The sequence below is a fragment of the Magnolia sinica genome, chromosome 14, assembly GCF_029962835.1.
Source record: "Magnolia sinica isolate HGM2019 chromosome 14, MsV1, whole genome shotgun sequence".
Lineage (NCBI taxonomy): Eukaryota > Viridiplantae > Streptophyta > Magnoliopsida > Magnoliales > Magnoliaceae > Magnolia > Magnolia sinica.
Window position 1 is genome coordinate 77306336 of NC_080586.1, and position 27061 is coordinate 77333396.

Below are 27061 nucleotides of genomic sequence, written 5' to 3' on the forward strand. Positions count from 1 at the left end.
CTGCAAAAGCCAGCCCCATCCCTCGGGTGGACCACACCATAGGAAACAACACCTAGTCATTGATAACTCGAAAAATACAAGTGCTGTCTACTCAATGAGTGGAAGTGGCTGATATTTGCAGAAGGTGATCCTCAGGATGGGGCCAACCTATTGGATGGATATGTTGCACACACATGAAAGGTTGGAAGTTTTTTGTTGGGTGGACTGCAACTTGTGGTCCAACCAGTTGGACCTGAGAACTCAATATCTAATACATACTATTAATTTCCAAGTTCTCCTTCCATTGTGAATATTAGTTACTGGAGGGTGTATTTTAGTAGGTGTAAATGCTCTTACAATGTCATAATGATGTTTGCATCCGTGACCTCATTTAATGAAAAACCTTTTTCCTTCTACATTCTCTAGGCTCAAAGTTCACGGATTCCATTCATTGAAGGGAAGGATTCTTAGTATTAACAATTATCAGGATAAAATCCTTCAGAAATTGTTTTGAACTAATATAACTTCTGTCACAATACCACTGCTTTAAAGTTTTAAGCTTTTCAATGAGTTTCTGAAGATTTTGCTGCCACCCAGGGTCTGTGTCATGTAATAATCCTCTTAACGACTGGAAATTTTGTTAACTACATCTATTGGACATAGACACCTTTTAATGTTCATGCAGTCAACATATCATATGTACATTTCTTGTTTCGTTCTTTGTTTGGATTCTGTCTGATATATGTATGTTGTTTATGTTCATCTGCATATGTATCTATCTATCTGTACATGTTCCTTTGTTTGTAATCAGCCATTAAAATGTATCTGCAGGTCAGTGTGGATATGATGCAAAAAAGGTAAAGTCACTATTCTCTGTATGAATTATTCTATTTTCTTAGTAATTGGAATTTTTTTTTTTTTAAAACATCCATGCTAATATTTGACTGATCATATTCCATCTGATTTAAGATTTGTCTTTGATATTTCCCATTATGGATGTGAAGCAGTAACTGCATAGAAGTAGAGATAATTGAAGTTCTCATTGCTGCATCCTTTTAAGAAAAGAAATGGATTAATTCTGACCAATATGCACTAAAACAATGACCTTATTGCAAGCTGTTAGTGGCTCGTTTTTAGAGTAAGATCTTCCTACATGATAGAGGACATTTTGAAATTTACTTTACGTGTGTGTGTGTGTGTGTGTGTGTGTGTGTGTGTGTGTGTGTGTGTGTGTATCTCTGTGTGTGTGTGTGTGTGCGCATGCGCACATATAGGTTTAGAAAGTTCAACAAGATTGTAAGATCAGAGAAAATGCCAAACGAATGGAGGAAAGTATCATAGTACCTATTTGTAAAAGGAGATATATAAACCTGCACCAACTATTATGGGATTAAACTTAACGAGTCATACTATGAAACTTTGTGAGAGTGATTGAGCAAAGATTAAGGCATGGAACAAATGTATCAAGAAATCAGTTTGGACCTTTTCCAAGAAGGTCAGCCCTTGAGGCTATTTTCCTACTTGGACAAGTAATAGATAAATATAGGAAGAGGAGCAAGATCTCCACATGGTCCTTACTAGGAGAAAGCATATGATAGGGTCCCTATAGAGAGAATTTGATTGGTGTTGGGAAAGAAAGGATTCTCAAGAGCATATATTGACATGCTAAGGATCATGGTATTAAAAATTAGTGATGTAACGGCCGTTATGTAACGGTAATGGGGGGAACTATTATTTGTTACAGGGCCGTAATAGCTATAATGGCCGTTATGAAACAAATGGCCTATAATGGGGGTGTAATGTTATGTTATGGGCCGATACAATTTTTTTTCCCCTTTAAGAGTTTAAGGGGGCGGCAATGCAATGGCTGTGGCCATTATGGCCACCTTTACCGCTATTGAATACCTTGTTAATGATATGTACGAGGGAGTAGTAAGAAATATAATGCCCGCTAGTCGACGGAAAAGCAAGTTTCCAACTACTGTAGGGTAAGAATTGATGGATCTTGATGGACGTTCACATACCTTGCATCACCCACTTTTAGTGCCTCTAGGAAGCCTCAAAAAGTGAGCCAAAGTCGCCTAATAAAGATCATGTGACCTTTTCACGTCTTCAGATTTAAGGATTAATCATCTTTTATGCAACATCAAGGCTTGATTACATTCATCATTATCTAGTGATGCAGGAGCGATGCATGAACTAAGTAAAATGTGAGATCAAATAACCGAATTAAGATATTTAATTAAAAAACACAAACACATCTATATTCATCACAAATATCATGAAAATAAAAAGAAAATCATGCATAATCTTGACCTAGGCTACCGACATCGTAACACAAGATCATTAAATAAAAAGAAACTAGGATCTAATGGATGTAGGGACATCCAATTAGTATAGGGTATAGTTTATTTAAAAATAGGAAACCTAATACAACCTAAGGTGAAAATTAGGATTGGAGTAATTTGGGAAAGTAGGAAAATTATGAATTTTAGGTTTAGGTTTAGGGTTTCGGGGATGGAAGAAAGGGGTTTTGATATAACGATGGTGGGAAACCAAAATGGGCAGGTGGGATCAGTGTTTCAAATATCGATATTATCGGCCGATATTATCGGTATCGCACCACTGCGAGACGATATACTCGCGATAACCTCCGGAAGATACCAAAAAATCCCAAATCCAGATATCGGCCGATATTATCGGCGATATCGCACGATATATCGACAATATCGCGCCATTTCCTCTCCATTATTGTCGGACATCAACGCACGGACAGTCATGGGTAGATTGCAGGGGACTCATGAGTCCCACTGTAGCTAACCACCCACACACCATAAAAATCGGATCCGAGCAATGGAGAATCAAAAAAAAAATTGAATTAGAAAAAAAAGAGAAAGAAATCGAAGGGTACCTGTTGTAGCGGTGATTGGAGGTGAGCCATTCGACAGGTAAGTGCCATTTTCTTCCCATTTTCTTCATCTTCCCTCTTTCTCGGAGATTCCGGCGAGGAATCAGGCCGGATCGACTCACCGTTCCTTTCGGGCCGAGATTTGAGGGGACAAACTGGATCGGACTGCGTGGATGGAGCCATGGAGGTGAAAATGAACAGGGAAGATGAAAAGAGGGGCGGATGGGGAAATCGGGTTGCGTACTGAGTTACGTACGCTCTTATCGTACTGAGTAAACTCTGTAGGCCCCACTGTTTAGCATCTAGTTCATCCACGCCGTCCATCCGTTTTTCTAGATCATTTTATGGGTGGAGCCCGAAAATAAAGTATATCAAAATCTCAAGTAGAGCATACCAAAGGAAACAATGGAAGTATTGATTTCCACCGTTGAAATATTTATAAGGCCCCCAGTGATGTTTATTTGTCATCCAAACTGTTCATAATATCACAAAGACATGGATGAATGGAAAAAACAAATATCATCTTGATCTAAAACTTCTGTGGGCCCCCAAGAACTTTTTAACGGTAGACTTCAATTCAAACTATTTCAGGTGGTGTGGTCCACTTGAGCTTTGGATATGATTAATTTTTCTTGAAAAGCCATGAAATTATATGATAAAATGGATGGACGGATTTGATAAAATGCATGAATGACAGTGGACCCCATAGAGTTTACTCCGTACACAGTGCCTAATCCACTTCGGCGGATGGAAATAGGATTGTGTACTAGTTACTCAGCACGCTTTTATTGTACTGAGTAAACTCAGTTGTGGTCCACCTTGAATGTGTGCGGTTTATCCAATCCGTCCATACGTTTTTTCACATAATTTTATCCGTTGAGCCTAAAATTGAAGCATATACAAAGCCCAAGTGAACCATACCACTGGAAACAGTGGGAATAGTGATTTCGACCGTTGAAATCTTTCTAGTGCCCAAAGTGATATTTATTTCTCATCCACCATGTTCATAAGATAAAAAAGACTTGGATGAAGTGAAATAAAAAATATCAGCTTGATCCAAAACTTCGGTGGCCCCTAGAAATTTTCAATGGTACACTCATTTCACACTATTTCCTGTGGTGTGGTCTATTTGATATTTAGATATAATTTTTTTTTTTTTTGGTATATGAAATGAAATTAACTTTTAAAATGGATGAACGGTGTGGATCAAATAGATAAATCACAGTGGATCCCATAGAGTTTACTCAGTACGCTTAGCATACTGAGTTACTCAGTACGCAATCCGCTTCCCTGTCGATGGGGTAAATGCTTTCCACCGTTGAAACATTTCTCCACTGATTTCTATGGTGGGGTCCACTCGAGCTCTAGATTTGAGCCATTTTTTAGCTCATGCTATAAAATGATCTCTTCAAATGTATAGACGGTGTAGATCTAAAAAATACATCATGGTGGGACCCACAACTTGGTGACCTATCATGCCCCTGTCACTGACGGGCATTCACGCTGGGATTGCGTACTCAATACGCTATTATCTTACTGAGTAAACTCTGTTGGGCCCACCGTGATTACACATGGTTTATCCACGCCGTCCATCCGTTTTTAGTGATCATTTTAGGCGTTGAGCCCTAAATTAAACCATATCCACAACTCAAGTGGACCACATTACGGGAAACAGTGTTGAATGAACGTTGACCATTAAAAACATTGTGGGAGCCATAAAAGCTTTGGAACAACCTGATATTTATTTTTTCCCTTCATCTGGGTCTTTAGGACCCAATCAACAGATTGAATGTCAAATAAACAGTACAGTGGGCCTTAGGAGGATTTTAATGGTGGATATCCAATCATTATTGTTTTCCTTTTGTGTGATCCACCTTCGATTTACATCCCTATGATTTATTGTATCAATCCCTAAAATGATCCGTAGAAATGGATGAACGGAATGGATGAAACAAATACATTATGGTGGGGCCCACAAAGCACCAACCACCAGCCATGAGGCCGGTGTCGGGGGGAGTAGCCAATCCGTCTCCCCACGCACTGACGGGTCGCGTAGCCAGACTGCTGAAGTGACGCACCAAGTTCTGTGGGGCCCACTAAGATGTATGTGTTGTATCTACACCGTCCATACACTTACATATATCATTTTAAGGCATGAGACAAAGAATGAGTTAGATCCATTGTTTTCTGGGCTTTAGAAGATTTTAATGGTGGACGTCACTCTCTCCACTGTGCTCTATGGTGGGGTCCATTTGAGCCTTGGATTTGACTCATTTTTTTGGTCCTGCCCTAAATTGATATATTCAAATGAATGAACGGTGCGGATATAACAAATATATCATGGCGGGTCCCACAGAACTTGGTCACGTCACTTTTGCAAGGAAGCGGATTGCGTACTGAGTAACTCAGTACCCTTAGCGTACTGAGTAAACTGTGTGGGGTCCACTGTTATTTATTTATTTTATCCACTCCGTTAATCCATGTTAACAAATAATTTTAGGACTATATTCCAAAAATGAAGCAAATTAAAATCTCAAGTGGACCACACTACAGGAAACAGTTTGATTGAACCTCTACCATTGAAAATGTTTTTGGAGGCCAAAGAAGTTTTGGATCAAGCTGATGTTTGTATTTTCTCTTCATCCATGTCTTTGTGATCTTATGAACATGTTGGATGACAAATAAAAATTAATTAGGACCCTAGGAAGGTTTCAACGGTGGAAATCATTATTCCACACTGTTTCCTGTGTAATGGTCCACTTGAGCTTTGGATTTACTTCAATTTTGGTATCAACCCCTAAAATTATCAGTAAAAATGGATGGACGGTGTGGATAAATCACATACATTAACAGTGGGCCCAACTGAGTTTACTCAGTACAACAAAAGCGTACTGAGTAACTCAGTACGCAATCCAGATTGCTTGTGCAGCTACATGGATAGTTCACATCTGATGGGCAACACATAGGCATGATCCAGATGGTGTATACAGCCACACAATGGATGGTCTAGATCTAATGGGCAGCGTACACTCAGTCTAATTAGTGTTCAAATGATGACCACTAATTGGATGACCCCTAATTATTAACTTATTGTTGGCATCAAATCTCATTATTCCATGTGGTGTGGCCCATCTGAGTGGTGGATCTATCTAATTTTGACACTATCCAATCTCAATGGATAGATAAAATATTATTTTATAGGTAAAATATGTCGGGAGGAAGAGGAGGGAGACAACCTGATATAGGGTGGACGTACGGTCGGCCCATTCCTGATAATCGATTCGGGAGTATTTGTGATTTATGTGGCCATGTATCGAGGAGTGGTGGGGTAACCCGCCTAAAGGAGCATTTAGCAGGAGGGTATCGCAATGTTGTGGATTGCCCTAAGTGCCCAAAGAATGTGCGAGAACAGATGAAAACCATATTGAAAAAAAATGTGAAGTGAAAAGATGAACGACATGCGCGGGAGAGGGAGATTAGGGAGGAGTTGGGGTGGCCACCATATGCAGGTGAGGATGATGTAGTTGATCTCGATAATGATGATGATTCCGAATACAGACGCGCAATTCAAGAGTCCATACGGGATCAGTGGGAGAGAGATCAGAATAGGAGGTGGGACACAAGTAGGCCTAGATTTGAGGGGTCTATCCATGAGCGTGGTGGGGGGAGTGGAGCAGGGGGGAGTGGACCAGGGGAGAGTGTTAGGGGTGGATCGGGGGAGGGTAGTAGGCGGGGAGGAATATGGGGCATGGGCAGGAGTAGTAGCATGCGGGTGCCGGATCTACCTTCAGATTCGAGGATGTACAAAGAGGCAGGAGGGACACAAAAGAAAATAAAGGAGATGCTTAGTGGAGGGGATGTGAGGAAAAAAGTTGAAAAATTTATAGCAAAATTTTTTATATACGATCAAATCCTCGCAAATGCCGCTACAAGCCCGCACTTCAAAAATATGATAAGTGAAGTGCAGCGTGGGGGTGGGGGTGTGCAGCCGCCCACACCCGCACAGATCATGGGGAAATACTTGGATGATGAATATGCAGAAATGAAGACATACGTTGATTTGTATCGGCAGTCATGGGAGATGTACTGCTGTACCGTCATGTGTGACGGTTGGACCGGATCGACGAAGATGTCGATTATAAATTTTATGGTCTATTCCAGGGGACGGGCGGTGTTCCTAAAGAGTATAGATGCGAGTAGTAAGATCAAGGATTCTAATTACATTTACAAACTAATGCACAACATCATGCAAGATGTGGGGAGGAGAAATATTGTGCAGTTTGTTACGGATAATGGGAGTGCATTTGTTAAGGCGGGGAAGGATATTCAGAGCAAGTATCATATGTATTGGACCCCCTGCGCAGCCCATTGCATCGATCTCATGCTGGAGGGGATCGGGGATAGGCCGTCGGTGAAGACTGTAATTACTGATGCATGACTCATCACAAACTTTGTATACAACCACAGCTGGTTATTAGCCGCAATGCGTGAGAGTTGTGGTGGGGATATAGTGCGCCCTGGAGCGACGCGGTTCGCCACAAATTATATCGCCTTAAGTAGCCTTCTCAAACACAAACAGGGGTTACGAGAGCTTTTCGCCTCTCATGATTACGTAGAATGGAAAAAGAGATTGACGAAAGTAACCTATAGAATCGAGGAGCTGGTGCTAGGAAATTCATTTTGGGATAAAGTGCGTGGTGTTGTGGGTATTATAGAGCCTATTTATGTGGTGTTGAGGATGGTGGACAATGAGACAAATCTGTCGATGGGGTTGTTGTATCCGTCTATACAGCTGATGAAAGAGGCCATCATGGTTAAAGCTCCCAATGCATATAAGTGGGTGCATGCAACAATAGACGATCGTTGGGAAATGACGCTTTCTCACCCACTACATCAGGCTGGTAAGTACCTATATGATTTTTTTTCCCCATATGCAATAATAAACGAGGGTTGTACTGATGTGTATATGTTGGTTTTCAACGTATTTCCTAAATCCCAAATACCACTATAGCCGGAACCTCTTCGAAGATAATTCATTAAAGCGGGCTGTGCATGAGGTGTACGATTACTTATTCCCCGACTGTCCGGGGAAAGGCACCTTTGGTAGTGAGGTAAATATGTTCCACACTTACATTCTCCTTATCTTCATCTCAATCATTAAATACTTATTCTAGTTGCTATACGCCATCAACAGATTGTTAAATTCCGAGACGCAGTTGGGATGTTTGGGTGTCACCTTGCAGTGAAGTCAAGGAACGCCATGATGCCATGTGAGTCACTATAGTAAACTTAACTTTTATATTATTTTGGAAAATCTAGGATAATGAAAGAATCTTATGATATGCAGGTGAATGGTGGTCCATGTATGGGACTGACTGTGAGGTTTTACAACGACTGGCCGTCCGTGTGCTTGCACAGACGGTGTCCTCGTCACCCTGTGAAAGGAATTGAAGTACATTCTCCCTCATACATACAAATAAACGTAATAGAATAGGGTATGAGAGGCTTCAGAAGCTAGTGTATTGTCACTACAATATGAAGTTACGGGAGAGGTTGCTCCGCTCGGAAGGAAGAAGAAAAGCACAAGAAGACCCACTGGACCTGATGACGGTCGGACAGCATGCATATGCTGAGGATGCGGAGGATGACCTAGTTTACCAGTGGGTTAGGTCGGATGACTTAGATACCTCGGATGGGCGACCAGAGCCACATATTGCGGCAGAAGCAGAGACATAAGGGATTGATGTTGACAAACATGTGGAGCAGCAGAGGTCTCCTGATGAGGCATTCGACCTATTAACGAGGAGTCCGGAGGGCAGCCCGCGACCGTCACTATCACGCGGGACACGTGGCGGGGAAACATTGTCTGACACCGAGACTGAGTCAGAGAGTGATGTGGGAAATCAGTCCGGTGATGATGATGGCAGCGATAAGGGTGACGATGACTCTGATGACAGTAAGGATGATGATGATGGTGGTGGTGGTGGTGACGGGGATGGTGGCGACACGGGTGAGAGTCAGGATAAGAGGCCTCTTAGCCCTTTTACTGGGGAGGAGAATTTCGATCATTCCACGCAGGACCCTGACCATGGTTCTCGTCCAGGAGAACCACGACCTCGTCTTGTTTACAATAAAACATACACGCGTCAAAAGCTACTACAGAAAAAGAGGACTCATAAACTTTCAGATTTTGAGGAGGAGCTGCTAGCAAAATGCATGAGGGACACAAGTGTTCGTGGCAAGCGAGGTGGCTCTAGATTTGGATCATGGACGAGGGAGGGGAGCTCGAGTTATAGGCCACAACATGAATCTGGATCACAAACACTGGAGAGTAGCTCGAGTTCTGTGCCACAGTATGTGCATGGATATGGACCTAGTGGATATGCGACGAGTGACTCCAGCAGTTACGGCACATCATTTTTCAACCCTGGTCAGGAGTTCACTTCTGCATATGGGCAAGGATATGAGCAGCAGTATGGATATGGTCAACAATATGGATACTAAGGAGCTTCATATGTGCCCTTCCCAGATACATATCAGTTACAGACTGACGATTACACAGTACCCACGAATGGGCGTATTGATTCAGTTCGGAGAGGATGAATACTAGCGTTATGTCAGGGAGTATCTTAACTGGTACCACTCTACTATGACTTGGGCACAATATTGTCGAATTGTGGAGCAGCAGTACTATGCCCAGCCCGGTCGAGATGGAGATGATGATTACGAGTCACCACACAACTCTATGTGGGTCTAGACTACAACTAGTCCCCATCATTGATATGTATATTTATCAAATTTTACTTCTTCAGTTCTTATTTGGTTTTTCAATGAATTGGTTGTGTTTTTATACATGACTATGATATATTTATAAATATCATGCATTCAATTTAAATATAGTTGCATTAGTTCAGTTAAACACCGCATAACTTAGGACCCTATACAAAGGAAATTTATTATGTGCATCTTTTTTTTGAGATATTATGATTTAAAAGTGTGTATTAAGGGCCTTTTTAACAATTCCCAAAGTTTCATTGAAAAATTCAATCATTTTCCCAATGTTTCCCCATGTTTCCCAAACAGTGCGATAAACTATGCGATACAAACGATATATCCCGTGCGATAACCGATACGTATCTGTATCTCAAGGGTGCGATACATTGTGCGATACCGATATTTCGAACACTGGGTGGGATTCATACGTATGGCTGTACAGTCACATGTGTGGCGTGGGAGGATGGGTTTAGGTCGGTTAGGGTTTGGATTGTGGACGGGTATGAGAAGGTTGGGTTTGGGAGGAGACAAAGACCTGGGATGAAGAGAATCAAGAACTTGAAGAAAATACCTGGATGGGGAAAAAAATTGAAGATGGTGTGGGGATTGATGGAGACCTCGCACTTCCGTTGATGAAAATTAGCATTGCACCAATCTTCCTTCCAACTCACATGGAAGTATCTTCAAATCGCCTGAAGATGGGAGAAGAAAGCAAGAGCTTTTCTCTATATATATATATTTAATCGCAAAATCCAATGGGAGAGAGGTTACACGCCCCCCCTCTTTTTATAGATCCAAGAAGTTTCAAAAATTACAATAATCCCCGTCTTGTGAATTTTAACGAAAATAGACCTAGTACAAATAAAATCAAGTAAAACACTCATAATGTGTCCAAATATAAAATAATTAAAAACTAAATCCTAAAATATGATAAAGTCTAAAACTGATGTGGACGATTAACGATCAATGGCTTGATCATGTGATTCAATGACCCGATCGTTGCGTCCCTCCGATCCAACGGTCTGGATCACTCCATAAAGCAGCCCATGTGCATCTTTCCAGTGTGGGGTCTTCCAGATGCTCGCACATGCACATGGGGTCTTCAGCAGAATCACGGGTACTCGCCTAGCCACAGGGAAATCGGTGCGGCTCGCCGCCTCCTCTGATACGTACATAGGGGTGTGTGTGACGTGATGTCCTCATCAACTCTCCTTAGCTGAGAAGAGTTTGCCTCTAGTGGACTAAAACTTCCGTAGCGCTCCAAAATGTTTGGGTCTAAATGCTGTAGCTCATCCTCTGTAATCCATATACTGTCTAAGATCGGCCTGTGCTTCCACTTGACAAGGAATTTCTGAAATCCTCCATGTCGAGTGGAAACTACTTGTGCATCCAGTATGTCTTCTATCCGTTCGCTTCGAGCAGGCAAGGAAGGTCAATGTGGTAATGACTTGGATGATTGGTCTGGTAAGGGCCATGGATTTGGGACTAGGTCGCGGTTTGTGGATGGATCAAAAGGTGAAGTAGCAGAACCCTTGTATTGTGCTAGATCTTCCCCATTAAAAGTAGAACTAAATCCCATGGTAGGTGGAAGGTCCACTACATACGTATTAGGAACCAATTTCTGCATTATTTCGTATGGTCCCGCACTACACACTTGTAACTTTTTAACAGCCCCATGTGGGAACTGGTCAGGCCTCATGCGAACCATGACATAATCTCCTACTTGGAATTCATGAAACCTGCGATGAGAATTAACAAACGTTTTCTATTTTTCATTACTTACATTAATTCGCTTCCTGACCTCATTATGCAACTCATGTATATGACATGCAAACTCATGTGCGGACTCAGATGGCCTATGGGACACAGACATAGGTATGAGATCTACAGGTTTCCTAGGTTTGTAGCCATGCACAACCTCAAATGGACTCGTGCCTATAGACCTATTGATGGAACTATTGTATGCTAACTTGGCTATAGGCAAAACAGTATCCCATGACGGTATCCCATGTTTGGACGTGATCACCCACAAGACATTTAAGCAGATTTCCAAGACTCCTATTGACAACTTCAGTTTGACCGTATGTTTGAGGGTGATAGGCAGATGAAAATTGAAACCTGGTCCCCATCATGTGCTATAGTGTCTTCAAAAAATAGCTCATAAAGCATACATCACGATCAAACACTATGGTCTTAGGCAGACCATGTAAACGCACTACCTCCCTAAAGAAAAGCTTAGCCACATTGGAGGCATTCAACATTTTTGAGCACGGAATAAAATGGGTCATTTTGGAAAAACGGTCCACAATCACGAATACGGAATCGTGTTTCTTGATAGTTTTCGGTATGCCCAACACGAAATCCATACTAATATCCTGCCACAGAGCATGGGGTACTGGCAAAGGTGTATACAATCCCGTGTTTTGCTTCATTTGCTTTGCCAGTTGACAAGTCTTGCACTGCCCAACAATCTTGGCTACATCTCGCTTGAAACTTGGCCAATAAAATCTATCCTCCACAAGGGCAACGGTCTTGTCCCTCCCCAAATGACCAACTACCCCTCCTCCATGAAGTTCCCAAACTAGGAAATCACGGAGGGAGGTATGTGGAATGCAGAGTCTGTCACCTTTAAATATGAAGTCATATAAATGTTTAGTGACCCAAACTATCTAATGCTGGCGTCACATGTGGGGCCCATGTTTAGGGATGGAAGTCATATAAATGTTGGTACATGGGGTCTTGTTCAATGATCCGAATTGTCCTCATGTTGTCATTGGTACGTGGGGTCCATGTTTAGTGATCCAAGCAATCTATATGTTGGCACATTGGTGTGGACTAACCAAACCTTCTACATGTGGGCCCATTTTCAATGATTAAAGGAGTCCATACTTGGCTCGCTGATCCAAACCATCTACATGTTAGCTTGGCATGTTGGGCTCATGTGCATTGCTCTAACTGTTTGCATGTTGATACTACAAATGTCATTGATTCAAGCCATCAATAAGTTGGCCACACAATGACCCATATGTATATCGAAACCCTTGCATGTTTTGGCTGCTAAGCTATCTACATGTTGGTACATTAGCCCATGTACATTGATCCAAACCGTTAAAATGTTGGCATGGTATGTGGAACCCATGTTCAAGGATCTAAAACATCCATATTTTGGACAATGGCTCATCCGTAATGATCTAAACCATTTAAATGTTAACACTACACATGGGGTCCTCATTCAATGATCCAAACCATCAATTTGTGGGCACGTCGGCCTGTGTATATTGATCGAAACAATTTACATGTTTTTTTAAAAGGTCCAAACAATTTACCTGTTGGCTTGACAAGTGGGGCCATGTTCATGGATTCAAACCGTTGTGTTTAGTGATCCATTTCTTTCTGTTTTTAATTAAAGGAGCTTTCATTTTGCCCACTTGTGTGGGCACGCAGAGAGAGAGAGAGAGAGAGAGAGAGAGAGAGAGAGAGAGAGAGAGAGAGGGCTAATCCAATATCTCCCCATAACAATCCGTCCTTGGACCTGGTTCTTGTGAGAACCCTACAAGAACTCATCCCACGTGTTGTGTATATGCAATCCAAGCCATACATGCTGTTTTGCAACTTAGGTGGGCCCTGATAAATAAAGGTCCCCTTACATACTTTACATTTGTTACATTACAGACATACGTTCCCATCTTCATTGGAGGCTTTCGAGTGACATGTGGGATCCTGGATGATCCTAAGCATTCTATCAATAACATGGAAAATGGACAGTTAAGATTGAGCGGAGAAACAGAATGAGTCTAATCATCATCTTGAGCCATTTATTCAGTAGATCCTGTTTTCTACTGTTTATGATTCCAAGCTAGCACTTTGGTGTGATGATTCTTACCATGCAATCTATGGTGCGTAAAAAACAGATGGTTAGAACAAATTGGCCTCATTCATAGGGTGACGATGATATGATTGGTGTGATTCTTGCACTATTGCTTGGTACGCATGGTCTTATTGAATGAGCAGTTCAGATTGATGCTTGGGCGTCCCATGTGTCCCTTAAAAGCTTTGGGGATGTTGCTAATGTCCTAATGAAAGTGGGGAAGTTGGCAAAACCTTATATAGAGAGACAAGCAAACAAATAGATAGATAGATAGCTTTGCTAAATGCACACGTGTGTGCAATACAACTCATGTACACACCACACGTGCCAGCATGGCACATAGGTGACTCATGGTATCGAATTGGATTGGGTCCGACCGAGTCCAAGCCTCATCAGACTTGTCCAAGTCTTAAGACCAAGAAAAGCACACCCACACAACACATTCAATGAAGGCCAATATGGATAAAACTTTGATAAAGAATCTACTCATCATAATTATCAAACACAAAATAATTTACTATTGAGAGGAGCTCACTTATCATAAGAACCTTGGTAGTGATAGTCATTGAACGAGGTTGACTTGTGATATTGAACCAGATTGGGTCCAATTGAGTCTACGTCGCATCAGACTCATTCAAGTCTTAAGACTATGAAAAGCTTACCCATATATGTTATCCGACACCTTCAATGAAGGAAAGTGAATGGATAGAACTTCGATAAGGTATGGCCTTTACATAACCATATGGTCAAAGACAAAATAATCTACTATTTGAGAGGAGCTCACTTATCATAAGAACCTTGGCAGTGATAGTAATTGAATGAGGTTGATTTGCGGTATTGAACTGGATTGGGTCCAATTGAGTCTTAGTCACATCAGACTCATTCAAGTCTTAAAACCATGAAAAGCACATCCATATATGTTATCCAACACCTTCAATGAAGGACAATCAATGGGTAGAACTTTGATACGGTATGACCGTTACGTGAACAGTAATGGTGGCCACCGTTATGTGTTACGGGGTTGTAATGGCTGGGCCATTGCAGCCCCTGTATCGCCCCCCCCCCCCCCCCCAGCAGGCGTAATGGTTTGTTATGGTGTTTAAATATGTTTTTTTTTTTTTCCCAAAAAAAGAAGGAAAAAGATGAAGAAGAGAAACCGTGACTACCGTTATTACGGCCCGTATCTACTCAACATGATTAACAAAGGCAAAATAATCTGCTATTGAGAAGAACTCACTAATCACTAGACCAGCACAGGATTTGGGAGAACGGCAAGCGTTGTGGGTGTGCTCCCCACAAACGCGAGTTTGATTCCCCTTCTTGGGATTACCTGATGCACGTGGTTTGCTGGTGATTGTATGCATCTGCAAGGAATAGTCTCGCCTCAAAATGAGGCCGGGACACCTTGACTTCATTAAAAAAATCACTTATCACCAGAACCTTGGCACTGCTATTCATTGAATGGCCCCCCCAACTGATGACCTAATCCTAAGCTTATACTTCATTTATATTAAGTAGCATGAGTTAGAAGTCACTTTCATCCTGTAGTACTACTAATCAGAAATAGTGTAAAAAATATATGCTAAGATAAGTTTGGGAATACACAACACAAACACACACACACACATACATTTTTAACAGCAATAGCACATAAATTATATTGTTTATTCAACCCGCCTGTTTTTAAATTCCTCTCTTTGTGCACATCCTGCTATGTTATGTTTTTTTCTTACTTGAATTAACTTGTAATGGTAACTTATTTCTTTCCAAATTTTCATCAAGTGCAATATCTGTGTTTGAAATTATTAAGAATAGATCCATCTCTTGGCCACTTTTGAATTCCTTTTTTTTTTTTAAATTTAAAATTTTATTTTAAATTTCTTTTATGGTACTTTAAAAAGAACATATGCATCTTGTATTTACGTCATGTATTTTTTTTTTTTAACTCTCATTTTCCTAGTTTCTTTGTTTCTTTAAATTTTTTTTTTTTTTTTTTTTTGATACTTTTTGTGATGTTGAAAGTTATCTTTCTGTGGTAATAACCAGTAGAGATTTATTACTGTATTGGCCATGCAGAGCATGAATAGATTATTGGACATGTCAGCGACAACCTTGGACAAGAGTGTGGCCGGTGATGCTATGAGAAAGGTAGGCTTGACTTGGACAAGAAAAGGTATCACTTGGTGATGCCATGAGGAAAGTAAACTTGACCTATGAGAATTCCAAGTACCAATTGGTGATAAACCACATGTTGTTTCTGTTATTAAAATCCTTACAATCACCATAAGGTTCTCCAGTTATTATGTTCTCTTGAGGAATGTCCTTGGACATTTTTCTTGAAATTTATCTTATTAAACCTGAAACCTGAAAATTGAGTAATTCTATTTGCAGGTGACCTGGCAATATATGATGGCCAATGAAAACTACTGTCGTTGAATGGTTCACTAGCCCTGCTTTTTATTTGTCCATGGCAAGCTGACCCCTAATAGCTGGGACAAGCCTATGCTGTTTCTCCATCATCATCCTTATCCCAACTAATTGGGGTCGGCTACATGAACCCAGTTCCGCCATTCCACTCTATGAAGGCACAATCCTATGCTGTTGCTGATGATGATTAATTGTTTATAGCTCCCATGACACTCTTTAATTTGTTTTGTTTTGCCCCCCTCCCTTTTTTTTAAATTACATGAATAGTTGTAAATTTATTCAAGAGAAGAAACAGAAAAACAGCAAAGGGAGATGTCAGAAAACTGGGACCTAAAGAGTGAGGGAAAAAAAAAAAGAGATACTGACTTTTAATTCAAGCAAGGTGTTTTTTTTTTTTTTTGGGGGGTTGGTGGTTGTGTTAATTTTTTACTTTGCTTTTCAAATTTGACACACAAAAATATGTTTTCTCAAAACCGGTGAGGTTAAATTCACTGGGCACACTCAAAGTGCAAGGGCCTTTGGAACGCTCAGGCCACTAGATGATGTTTGGGTGCTTGCCTGGGGGCTCTTGTTGCAAATTTTTATGTATTTCATCCCACGTGATGCGTATATGGAATCCTGGCCATACGGACCATTTGGCTTAGATGAAGGGTGATGCAAAAGATCATGCTATTTTGCAACTTAGGTGGGCCTTGGTGAAAATCAATGATGGGTGCACCATCCCAACTTGTTGTAGCCAGTGTTCAAAATATTGGTATCGCATTACGTATCGCATCCTTGAGGTACAGATATGTATATGTTATTGCAGGGGATATATCGTTTGTATCAGGTAATTTATCGCACTTTTTGCGAAACATGGGGAAACATTGAGAAAATGGTTGAATTTTTCAATGAAACTTCAGGGATTGTTAAAAAAGACCTTAATACATACTTTTAAATCATATCATCTCAAAAAAGAAGTGCATATAATAGGTTTCCTTTGTATATGGTCCTAAGCTGTGCACTGTCTAACTGAACTAATACAACTATATTCAAATTGAATGCATAACATTTAGAGTGTATGTGATCATTTCATCAAACACTTCTAAATATTTCGAAATTAGTCTCAATTGACGGCTGGTTGAAGGGAAATTTTGAAAAAAAATATTTTAATAATATTTTTTTATTACTTTTTAATTTAAAAATGATTTTTATTTTCCGAAAAGGACTCAACAAATCAGTAGATCAGCCCTCATACATGCTTGATTTCATGTTTGGAGTGCAACATTGCAAGTAATATGGGAGAAATTGGGGAAATTTTGAATTTTTCCCAAATCAGACCACCTATACTCAAATTTCAAAATTAGAGTATATGTGATGATTATTTCATCAAATACTTCGAAATTAGTTTCAATTGGCATCTGGTTGACGGAAAATTTTGACAAAAAAAAAAAAACATGGAGAACATGAAGAACCGATGTATATTGAAATCAAATCTCCAACTCCATAAATTTTCGTGCTAAACACGAAGAACCAATGGATTTGTAACCATTTGACATTGATTTAACATAATTTCAACAAAAAAGGGGATCGGAAATTGAAAATGCTCACCGGATCGAACATGTGGGATATATAAGCACTACCTGTGTGCTTCGTATTGCACAGGTGGGATATAAGATATATCATGGGATATATCGGCCGATATCATCGATATTTAAAACATTGGTTGTAGCCCAATTGGATATGATGCAGAGTGCTCATAGGGTTCTCATGAGAGCCGGTTCCTAAGAGAATTTCTAGCAGAGACACTGTTTGATTATTTTTAATATTTTTAGCTCTAAAACTAATTTTAATAAAGTTGACTAATTTTAAACTTACTACTTGTATTAGACACTTGGATTAGTTTGATAACATTGTTTGAAACTCGCATGCACTCAAACATTCCAATGAATCAAGTCATTATTTTCTACAAAATCATTGAAAGGAAAAATCATAATTTAGATGAATCAAATCATGGTGCTAATGTATGATTATTTAAATGAACCAAATCACATCTCATAACCATTCAAATAGTGTAGGAATCCAAAAGCAAAATCTAGGGAATCAAATAAGTTACACAACTGATCACGTCAAACTGCTAGTTAAATCATTCATCAAACAATCCAATATAGTGATCTTATGATGCTAATAGAAAAAAAGAAAAAGATTCATGAGTTTATTTAAATCGAAAACATTTTCAAAGAATAGGTACTTCCCATAAACCTCAGGTTTGGTAGAAAATAGAGTAAAAAACTTTTAAAGGAGGTTCATATGATCTCTACCCTTGTATTAAATTCTCCAAAATGCCCTTTATTTGAGGTGACCATAGGGGTTGCTTCTTGTCTTTTCTCAGTTGTCACCTCACCTAGGGTCCTAACGAGGTGCATGGCCTAAACGCCTGAGTTGTGCACCTATCTCACATTTAACTACACTGCTCGAAACATCTATTGTGACTTTTTTTCATTAGTTGGCTTTTTAGCATTAACGTTTCAAGAACTTAATGATGGAATTTGATAATTTGAGATTTATATTTTACCATTGCATTGTAAGTTTAATTATGCTATGATTGAGTTTTTGATATTGTAACAATTTGCATATGGTTTTGAAGTCTAATTGATGTATTCATAGACTGCATAAAGGCAACTATGTTAGCATTTTGCCTGTATTTAATGCTGCATGAAGTTTTCTAGCAATCAAATTAGAACATTTGAATTTGCTACATGACTAAGCTATAATTCCCATTTATGGATAATACTAATACGGACATGTTATATATAAGGGGGAGAGAACTCTCATTTCCAAAACCAGGATATGAATACAATATGAGTATCCCATATGTATCGTGCTAAGCTATAATTCCCATCTGAATTTGCTGTATGACTAAGCTATAATTCACATTTATGGATAATACTATACAGACATGTTATATGTAAGGGGGAGAGAACTCTCATTTCCAAAAGCAGGAGATGGATGTAATATGAGTATCCCATACATATCATGCTATTCACATCAGTTGTATAATTTTACTCGAAACGTTTAACACATGCTACTATCTAGTTTCATTAAATTAAGTATTGTTTCTAGCCTTTCTAGCATGCTAAATTTAATGAAAATATTAGGAGTAAGACATTTTACAACAGTCCCATTGTTTTTCTTCTTTCTATCACCACCATCACCATCCCTATCATCAGCCATCACTATCATCATCATTTTACTTTTCTATGACCATCCTTTAGGGTGTGTTTGATTTTTCATTTCACAGGGGTTTGCACTCTCCCTGAGCATTTATTACATGCTTAGGGAAACGCCTTGGTATTGTAACTAGGCATCATCATTGTTTCTCTCGTTCGAAAAAGCCGGGCGGTCTTGCAAATGGCCAATGCGCGTTTGATTTTGGACGCTGACCCACTGGCTGGGGAAATGTATGTGCGGCAGTAGGTTGCTTGGTGTACTGCACGTATTCAATGCTTGATACGTGTCCTCCGGTCTAGTGGGCCAGATCATCACTAACATGGTGCATCCAAACCGCCAGTGGGCCAGATCATCACTAACATGGTGCATCCAAACCTGAATAAAGCTGGAAGGTGGTACAATAGCCAATCCCCTTATGTGGGCCCTACCTGTTTTGCTCCTTCTGTACTATTGCAACTCCAAAAAGTAAAAAGTAGGGTGTGTCATAAAACATGATGGGTGTAAATATCTATTCCATTGGTCGGTTGGGAGCCAAACCGAATATGATGAGGGAGCTGAAAAGGGTGGGCCCTACCTGCATGTTTGATTTTTCATTTCATAGGGGACCGTGAATTGCGTGTTGACGACATTTCAGTGGGACCGTTCATCACGGCCCACCTTCACCGGCCAGTTCTGATCGACCCACTCTACCAAGGTCGTAACACAAATAATATGGCATGTGTGAGATATTTGTCCAAACTATAAACTGTCCAAATTTTCGCAGGTCCAATAAGGTATACTAATGAGTATAGTATAGCATCCAAAATTCGGCAGTACCAATATTCAAAAAAAGAAGCAAAAAACAAGTTCTTCCAACAGTGCATACGACTCGAAAATCCAAACATATATACATCAACGGTATAGGACCATCAACTGAAAAACCATAACAAGGACAACAACACCTATAACAATGTACAAAACCAGTAGCGAGTCACGATCTACGTCAGTACAGCTATGAGACGTCCTTGTGTTGGTTGTCCGTGTCCCTGCTGGTATCGTCGGCAAAGGCAGATCACTCAGGTAGTACAAACCGGACTGGTCGGAGACACCAAGGCCTGCCTGATTCGGAACGATGTCACCCAAGAACGTGCTCCAGGCAACAAATGCCTCCTCAGCATACTTGAATGATCTAAAGCGAGCGTGCGAGTAGCCCTCGACCTGATCTTTGCACTCCTCTCACAAATAATAGATCCCCGGTTGTCTTCCTACAAAGACAACATACACTTTTCCCATCTGTTCAAAATAAGAAGTTATTAATGATCGTTAGATTATCGATAATTATAAGTAGTGACCGACCGGGTAATATGTCATCGATGCAAGTGTCGCCGTGACATGCGCGTCAGTTAAGCCTGCATGTAGTACAAATTTATTACAATAATATCAATACATCCCCATGATTAAATATTAAAATTGCATAAAGTAAGGAAGATATATATATATATATATATATATATATATATATATATATATATATATATATATATATATATATATATATATATATATATATATATAATGCACGTGTTTTGAAGACATTCCATCAACCTGCGACTTGCCATCCAAAGGTAGGTGTAAAAACAAGTAGAAATATTTAAGTTATATAAGTCCAAAAAATATGATACTTAAAAAATTGTCCAAAATTCAAAGTATACGAACGACTGATTCCAACCAGTCAAAGTAGTCAAAATATTAGTGTTATACGTGGGGTCCATCCCCATTCAGCAGCATCCTGATGAACGATATTCTCTTCTCTTTGGCAAAGTTAAGGAAGGCGTCCCCATATGATTCTTCTTTCGACAGTAACTTTGTGTCCCATAAAACCTCGTCAGCCATGAGTCCCTCCAACTCTTCTAAAGCCGGTATGATTTTTGCCATCCGACCAAAGTTCTTACCATTGTCGATTGAATTGACAATTGATTTCATGGCGCCCCCAATATCTACCATTCCAGTCCCAATCATATCGATTGGTCGCTCCGGTCTTTGTCTCTTTTTAGAATTAACAGTGGAATTCGTGTTGCCGGAGGCATTCCCATGCTGTGTCGGACTCAGATGGGGAATATTGTTGCCTCCATGGCTGTCATGAGACCAATGGACATGCGGTGCATCCTCGCCAAGATCTTTTGAAGATACGATATTAATATCATCATTCAGATCAACGGTGTGGTTTGATGAAACCTCCGTATCTCTCCATCGAGGAGTGGTAGTGCCGGGAGGGAAGTTGCCAGTGGCACAAGCTTTACCGGTTGCCCTGTCGTTTCCGAAGATGAACTCATGATCATTGAATCTTTGCATGGGTTTGCCATGAAACTGAGCAACATCTGGATGGGACTACACACAATAAAAAAAAAAACTTGTCACTAACATTGTACGTTGTATGATAATATATAATTGACATGTCAGAAGAGTTAAACCTTAACGTATTCCATCCACACTTCATCTGATGCAACGACAATTTCTAATTCCGGGTCCCAACCAAACCCAGGGGCACTCTGTAGATCTTTCACAGTGAAGAAGTTCTTTTTCATTGTATGGATGCAGTTTTTTACGTTCCCATTAGTGATGGTGAGGCCTAACTTCATCCTCATGTTTTCCACGACTCCTGTAAACGATTCCATCTTAAATCCAGCACCACTTTTTCGACCAGCAATGACTAGCTCCATCAGTCCGTCGATTAGGATGCCATCCATGTCATCCATCCAACGAAGAACACCTCCATATGACTTGTCCTCAGTATCACTATTAATGTTATGCTTTTTGGGCAATCTCCGTGGTGAAGTAGATGGTGATCCTACGTGATTTTTCGTCGGAGTAGATAGTACCAATCGTCTATTTGGAGATATGGAGCCGCTTCGGTCAACCTCAATCTGATAAAAGATAAGTTTAGATTGTAAGTATAAATAAATCGGTCTACCCCATGATTAAATAATTAATGTGAACTGTACCCAGTTCCAAAAAAGATTCCATTTTAAATAGATAGCACATGTTCGTATTATTACAAGGTTTCTAATTTAATTGACTCACTGGATGAGCTTGATTCCACATTCTGGACGTGATTTCATTGCGTTTTCTTGCCCACTCATCTCTTTCGTGTGGGGTGACATTCAGAAGGACACGACCTTCATCAAGGACGTATGTGATGGGGTCACACCCTCGGCAGCACAACTAGACGACCCCTCAACCTCATCAATGTCATCGTCCCCTGACGTCCTTATGAAGTTGTGTAACACACAACGAGCTAGCATTACCTTCAATTACGTTTGTATGGGATATTGTGGAGCAGTCTTCAGAATTGGGAACCTGGCTTTCAAAACTCCAAAACATCTTTCTCTTACATTCCGCAATTGTGCATGTCGATAATTGAACAACTCTCGAGCATTGGATGGTTTTCGACCTGTACTATACTCATTAAGATGGTAGCGTACACCGCGATACGGGACCATGAAACTGGGCGAGCGCGCTTATCCTGCATCTACTATGTAGTATTTACCTACATATTGAAAATAATTTCCGATCAATAGCAATCCTTAATCGCCTCTTGTTATAAAGCAATCAAAGTGGTTGAAGTCCATGGGTTTACCATGGGGTATTACGAAAGGATGGCTTGAGTGAGTAAATGCATTATGCAAAACACGTGCATCTGATGCGGAACCTTCCCACCCAGCTAACACATACACAAACTTCATGTCGAACTTGCAAGCAGCCAGGACATTTTGTGATATGTATCCTTTCCTGTTTCGATAGACACACTATCCACAGATGCTACGAACGCAGGGATGTGTGTCCCATCAATCGCACCGATACAATCCTAAGTTAAACTTGTCAATCGTTAGGTGATATTGGCATTTGTAATTTGATCCCCTCGGATCGTAATCAATTGTGATGAATATATGTATTATCATACCTGAAAGTATTCCGCCCAATGTTCGATGAAATCTCAGATGCGGTCTCGAGTGTAGGTAGTGTAACAAAATCTGCATGTAAAGAAACGATTGCATCCAATACACTCATGTATTGCGATATAATACTTCAACTGGACCCCACCATAGAAAACTGTGGGGACAGTGACATCCACCGTTCAAAACTTCATAGGGGCCACAGAAGTTTCTGATCAAGCTGATATTTTTGTTTTCACTTCATCTATGTCTATGTTAACTTTTGAATAGTTTGGATCTCAAAAATACATCATGGTGGACACTATAAGTGTTTCAACGGTGGGTGCGACTGCTCCCACGATTTTCTGTGGTGGGTCCACTTTAACTTTAGATATATCTCTGTCTTTTCCTCATGCCATACAATGATCTCTACAAATGGTTGGGTGGTATGGATACAACACACACATCATGGTGGGGTCCACAGAGCTTGGTTTACGAAGAGCGAGTATACTCGCAACTCTCTTTCGGCACTGGAGTCGGCCACAACGCCTATTTTATATCTCATTTTGTTCCACTAGCTGGTTTTATAGATGTCTCCACGGTATGCTTGCGGCTCTCTTCCGGCACTGGAGTTGGCCACAACGCCTGTTTAACATGCCGTGTAAAACACCCAAGCTCTGTGGGGTCCATTGTGTTGTATGTATAAAACCCACTCCGTCTAGAAGGTGAGAACCATTATTTTCACCATATATACTGATATTAGCAGGAGTAAGAAAACTGGTATGGGCCACACGGAATAACATAAAATAACTCCCAGAATCAATAAGTTCTCTTCATCCGGTGAGTTACACCTAATTAACGGGTTCGATGGAAGATAAACACTATAATAGTCTCCCACACAAACCTAGTCTTGACATCCCATCCTCCATTGTTCCATGCTGGTGTGACCCATCTGAATGGTGGATCCAGCTGGTTTTAGGTATTACAATCTAAAGTCCAAAAAACGACCTCCTCGTGGGACGGCCTCCATTGAAGCTTTCCTGCCACTCACCACGCTGGAAACTATATTCCATCCAAACCATCCAAAACATCACCAATAATGATGACTAGATATTTATAAACTGTCCAAACTGGTTCATTGGCCACGAGCACGATTCAATGGTAGGTGTCTTCCATCACCACAAAGCCCCGTGGTGTGGCCCACGTGAGTTAGCAACCGAACTTCTGTTTCCGCTCATGTCCTCAACATGATCATTTCCAAACAATGGACGGTTGATGTTGTGTACACATCACAGTGGGCCCACAACTATATTGATTGCACGGGCTCCCTACAACTACTGTGATGTCGTGCACACATCACAATCTTCCATCACCATAGCCATGAGAAGACGTACCTGAGTGTGTGGTGGAGCGGGAGGGAATGAGGTGGCACGTTCCAGATGTCCCGGCCGAGTTCCCGACGAAGCACTGTGGTGAATATAAGATAAACAGTATACCTGAAATGAGGAAGAACATGCTTCAGTTAGGGCGAATCTCAGCATTATGGTAGGAACAATATGTAGGGATGGTGGGCGCTCGTACCCGCGAGGAAGGCTGGAGAGGGACGGAGGCGTCCGTTTGAGAGGAAGACAGACTATATAGAGATTGTTGCATATGGGCGCCATACTTTCGCGGACCATGGTCTTTGTCATCCTGTCGCAGAGAAGTCTCTGGAGATCGCCCGGATCGCCTTGGGATTTCTCAGCGAAATATCTGGAAATTGGATTTGCATTTCCCAGACGCTGACCCACGCCGCCTTCCCACTCGTCAAACGAGCGAAAGGGTCATGATGACCCTTTTCGCAGCAAATTCACCACAACTTTAAAAATCGAACACTCCCTTAGGATTCCGGAGTACCCTCTACCCAGTACAACTATTGTGTCCAATTGAGATTAATGTGTTGAGCATATACAAGTATCTCGGTATTTTAGTAGCCCATCTAGTCTACCTCTCAAATGGACTTCGTTCTTCCTGTAATCCTTCTAATTGGTTTTTATAGTTTGAACAATTTGATCTGGTAATATCACTTTTAGTGGTCATATTTCCTGGCCAACATTGTAGCCCTTGTACTTTCTCCTCTTGCTAGCAAACCTATAGGCCTCCCTGGTCTCTTGATGTCTTGCAGGAATATTTCACTTTTGAATAATGTGTAATGCATTTCTTCCTGATGTCCTTATTGTTGTGGGTTGTTGCATGATTAAGATGGCTCTGTCGAATCCATGATGTTGTTTCAATGTTTGACCTAGAAAACATTAGCGTCAGAATCCATCATGGTGTTTCAATGTTTGACCTCGAAAACATTAGCGTCAGTAGGCTTCCTGATTCTTGCACTTGTTTTCCCATGCCATTTGGGACTCCACAGGTTCAGAATAAGAGCTCTAAAGAATCACATTCATCTCAGGGAAGGTTACAGATTAAGGATTTTGCTCAAAGGTATTTTTGCTTCCATTTGCTTATAAAATTGCTTATTGTTGAGTGATTATAACTATCTGAGGAGAGTGGCTTTAATTGAAATGACATGACCAACTTTGGTCAAACTGTATTTATGCAACCTGTGGAGTGGTTTTGATAAATTATACAATCTTCCATTTTTTAGTGCAAGGAGAGTGGCTGTATTTGAAATTACAGAGGACAGTACTTATTTTTGTGTGTATTTATGTAGTGGAACTGAGGGTAGAAATGGAACAGAATCACCTTGCATGGACAAGGGGAAACATGACCTCTCGAGGCAGGTGCTAGAATCATTGTTTAGTGTTCCTGAGAAATATGAGGAGACACCGAGAAAGAATCGACCAGCAAGGGCAGTGAAGAAAAAAGCAATTGGTCGAGTAGTAACTGCGCCTTTGACTGATGATGTTGATGAACCTTCGCCTGAGACTGTAGAACCCCATGATGATACTGAAGATGGTATGTACTTTTATCATTGTCTACCATGTGTAGTAGCTTCTCATTTTTTCTCTTGATCTTTCTGATATGAGTTGCAGAAAATATATGAATCTTGGTGGTTATATATTAGAATTCAGAAAGTGTGAAGGTTGATACTAGTTGCTTAACAGTTCTACTTCTGGGTGAAAGATATTGTATCATAATGTTTCTGTTTCATAGAAATTAAAAAGGAACAATGAGAGAGCTTCAGATCCCCTCTCACTGGATCTCTTATCTATAACAATGGGGAGGTAAGAACAAATACATAGAGATAAGAATAATTTCAAAAAAGATAAATTTAAGCATATGGTGTTCTGCAGGAGTACCTAAGGCACTGTACACAATGTGACATTTACAACATACACATAGGAGAATGACCCATGCAGTCCACTATACCTTATAGTCAATTTTGTGGGGACACATCGTCGTGTGTTAGAGATACAAAACATGCATCAGATGTGCTGCATCAAGAAAATGGGATGCCCAAAAAATCAGCCAGATCCAGAACTCTGTATCACCTTAGAAAACTGTAAAAATGTCTAAAACCTCAAATCTTGTGCTATAGCTTGCCTGAGTCTTGGAATGGCGTGATATTTGGGGTGTCCCTTTATCCAAGTGGGATGCACATGATGGATGGGTTGGATGGCATGTAAACAACATGGTGGGCCAACACAATAACCTTTTATCGGGGGTAGGAAGAGTGGAACGGAAGGTGTAGAAAGAGATAAAAGTGGAAAAGAATGGTTAGGGCAATGGGTTTTATCTTTCACTTCTACACAACCCTCATATTATTTATAAATAAGACAATATGATGGGGACGTCATGCACATGCCCACTCTACGCACGTATTCGAGGAGGCGGGCTCCACTTTCAATTTGGATTGACGATGACATCTTTGGAAAGCCTCATAATTAGGGGGCTGCGTTATGGAGCATTGGAGTGGACCGATCATCACATAGATTCTACCATCGGATCTCATGATCGCGGCCCACTACTTTAGGTGATCTAGGATTTTGAGTT

General features: G+C 40.5%; 1 protein-coding gene across 3 annotated transcripts in view; it reads left to right on the forward strand.

Moving 5' to 3' along the window:
• The window catches only part of LOC131226291 (putative nuclear RNA export factor SDE5), a 66623-nt gene that overhangs the window by 18424 nt on the left and 21138 nt on the right, over positions 1-27061 (forward strand). For all 3 annotated transcript variants that reach the window (XM_058222101.1, XM_058222100.1, XM_058222099.1), the window contains 4 exons: positions 811-836; positions 15606-15677; positions 25479-25549; positions 25779-26023. In XM_058222101.1, coding sequence (XP_058078084.1) covers positions 811-836; positions 15606-15677; positions 25479-25549; positions 25779-26023 — 414 coding nt within the window. The remainder of the gene's footprint in view (positions 1-810; positions 837-15605; positions 15678-25478; positions 25550-25778; positions 26024-27061) is intronic.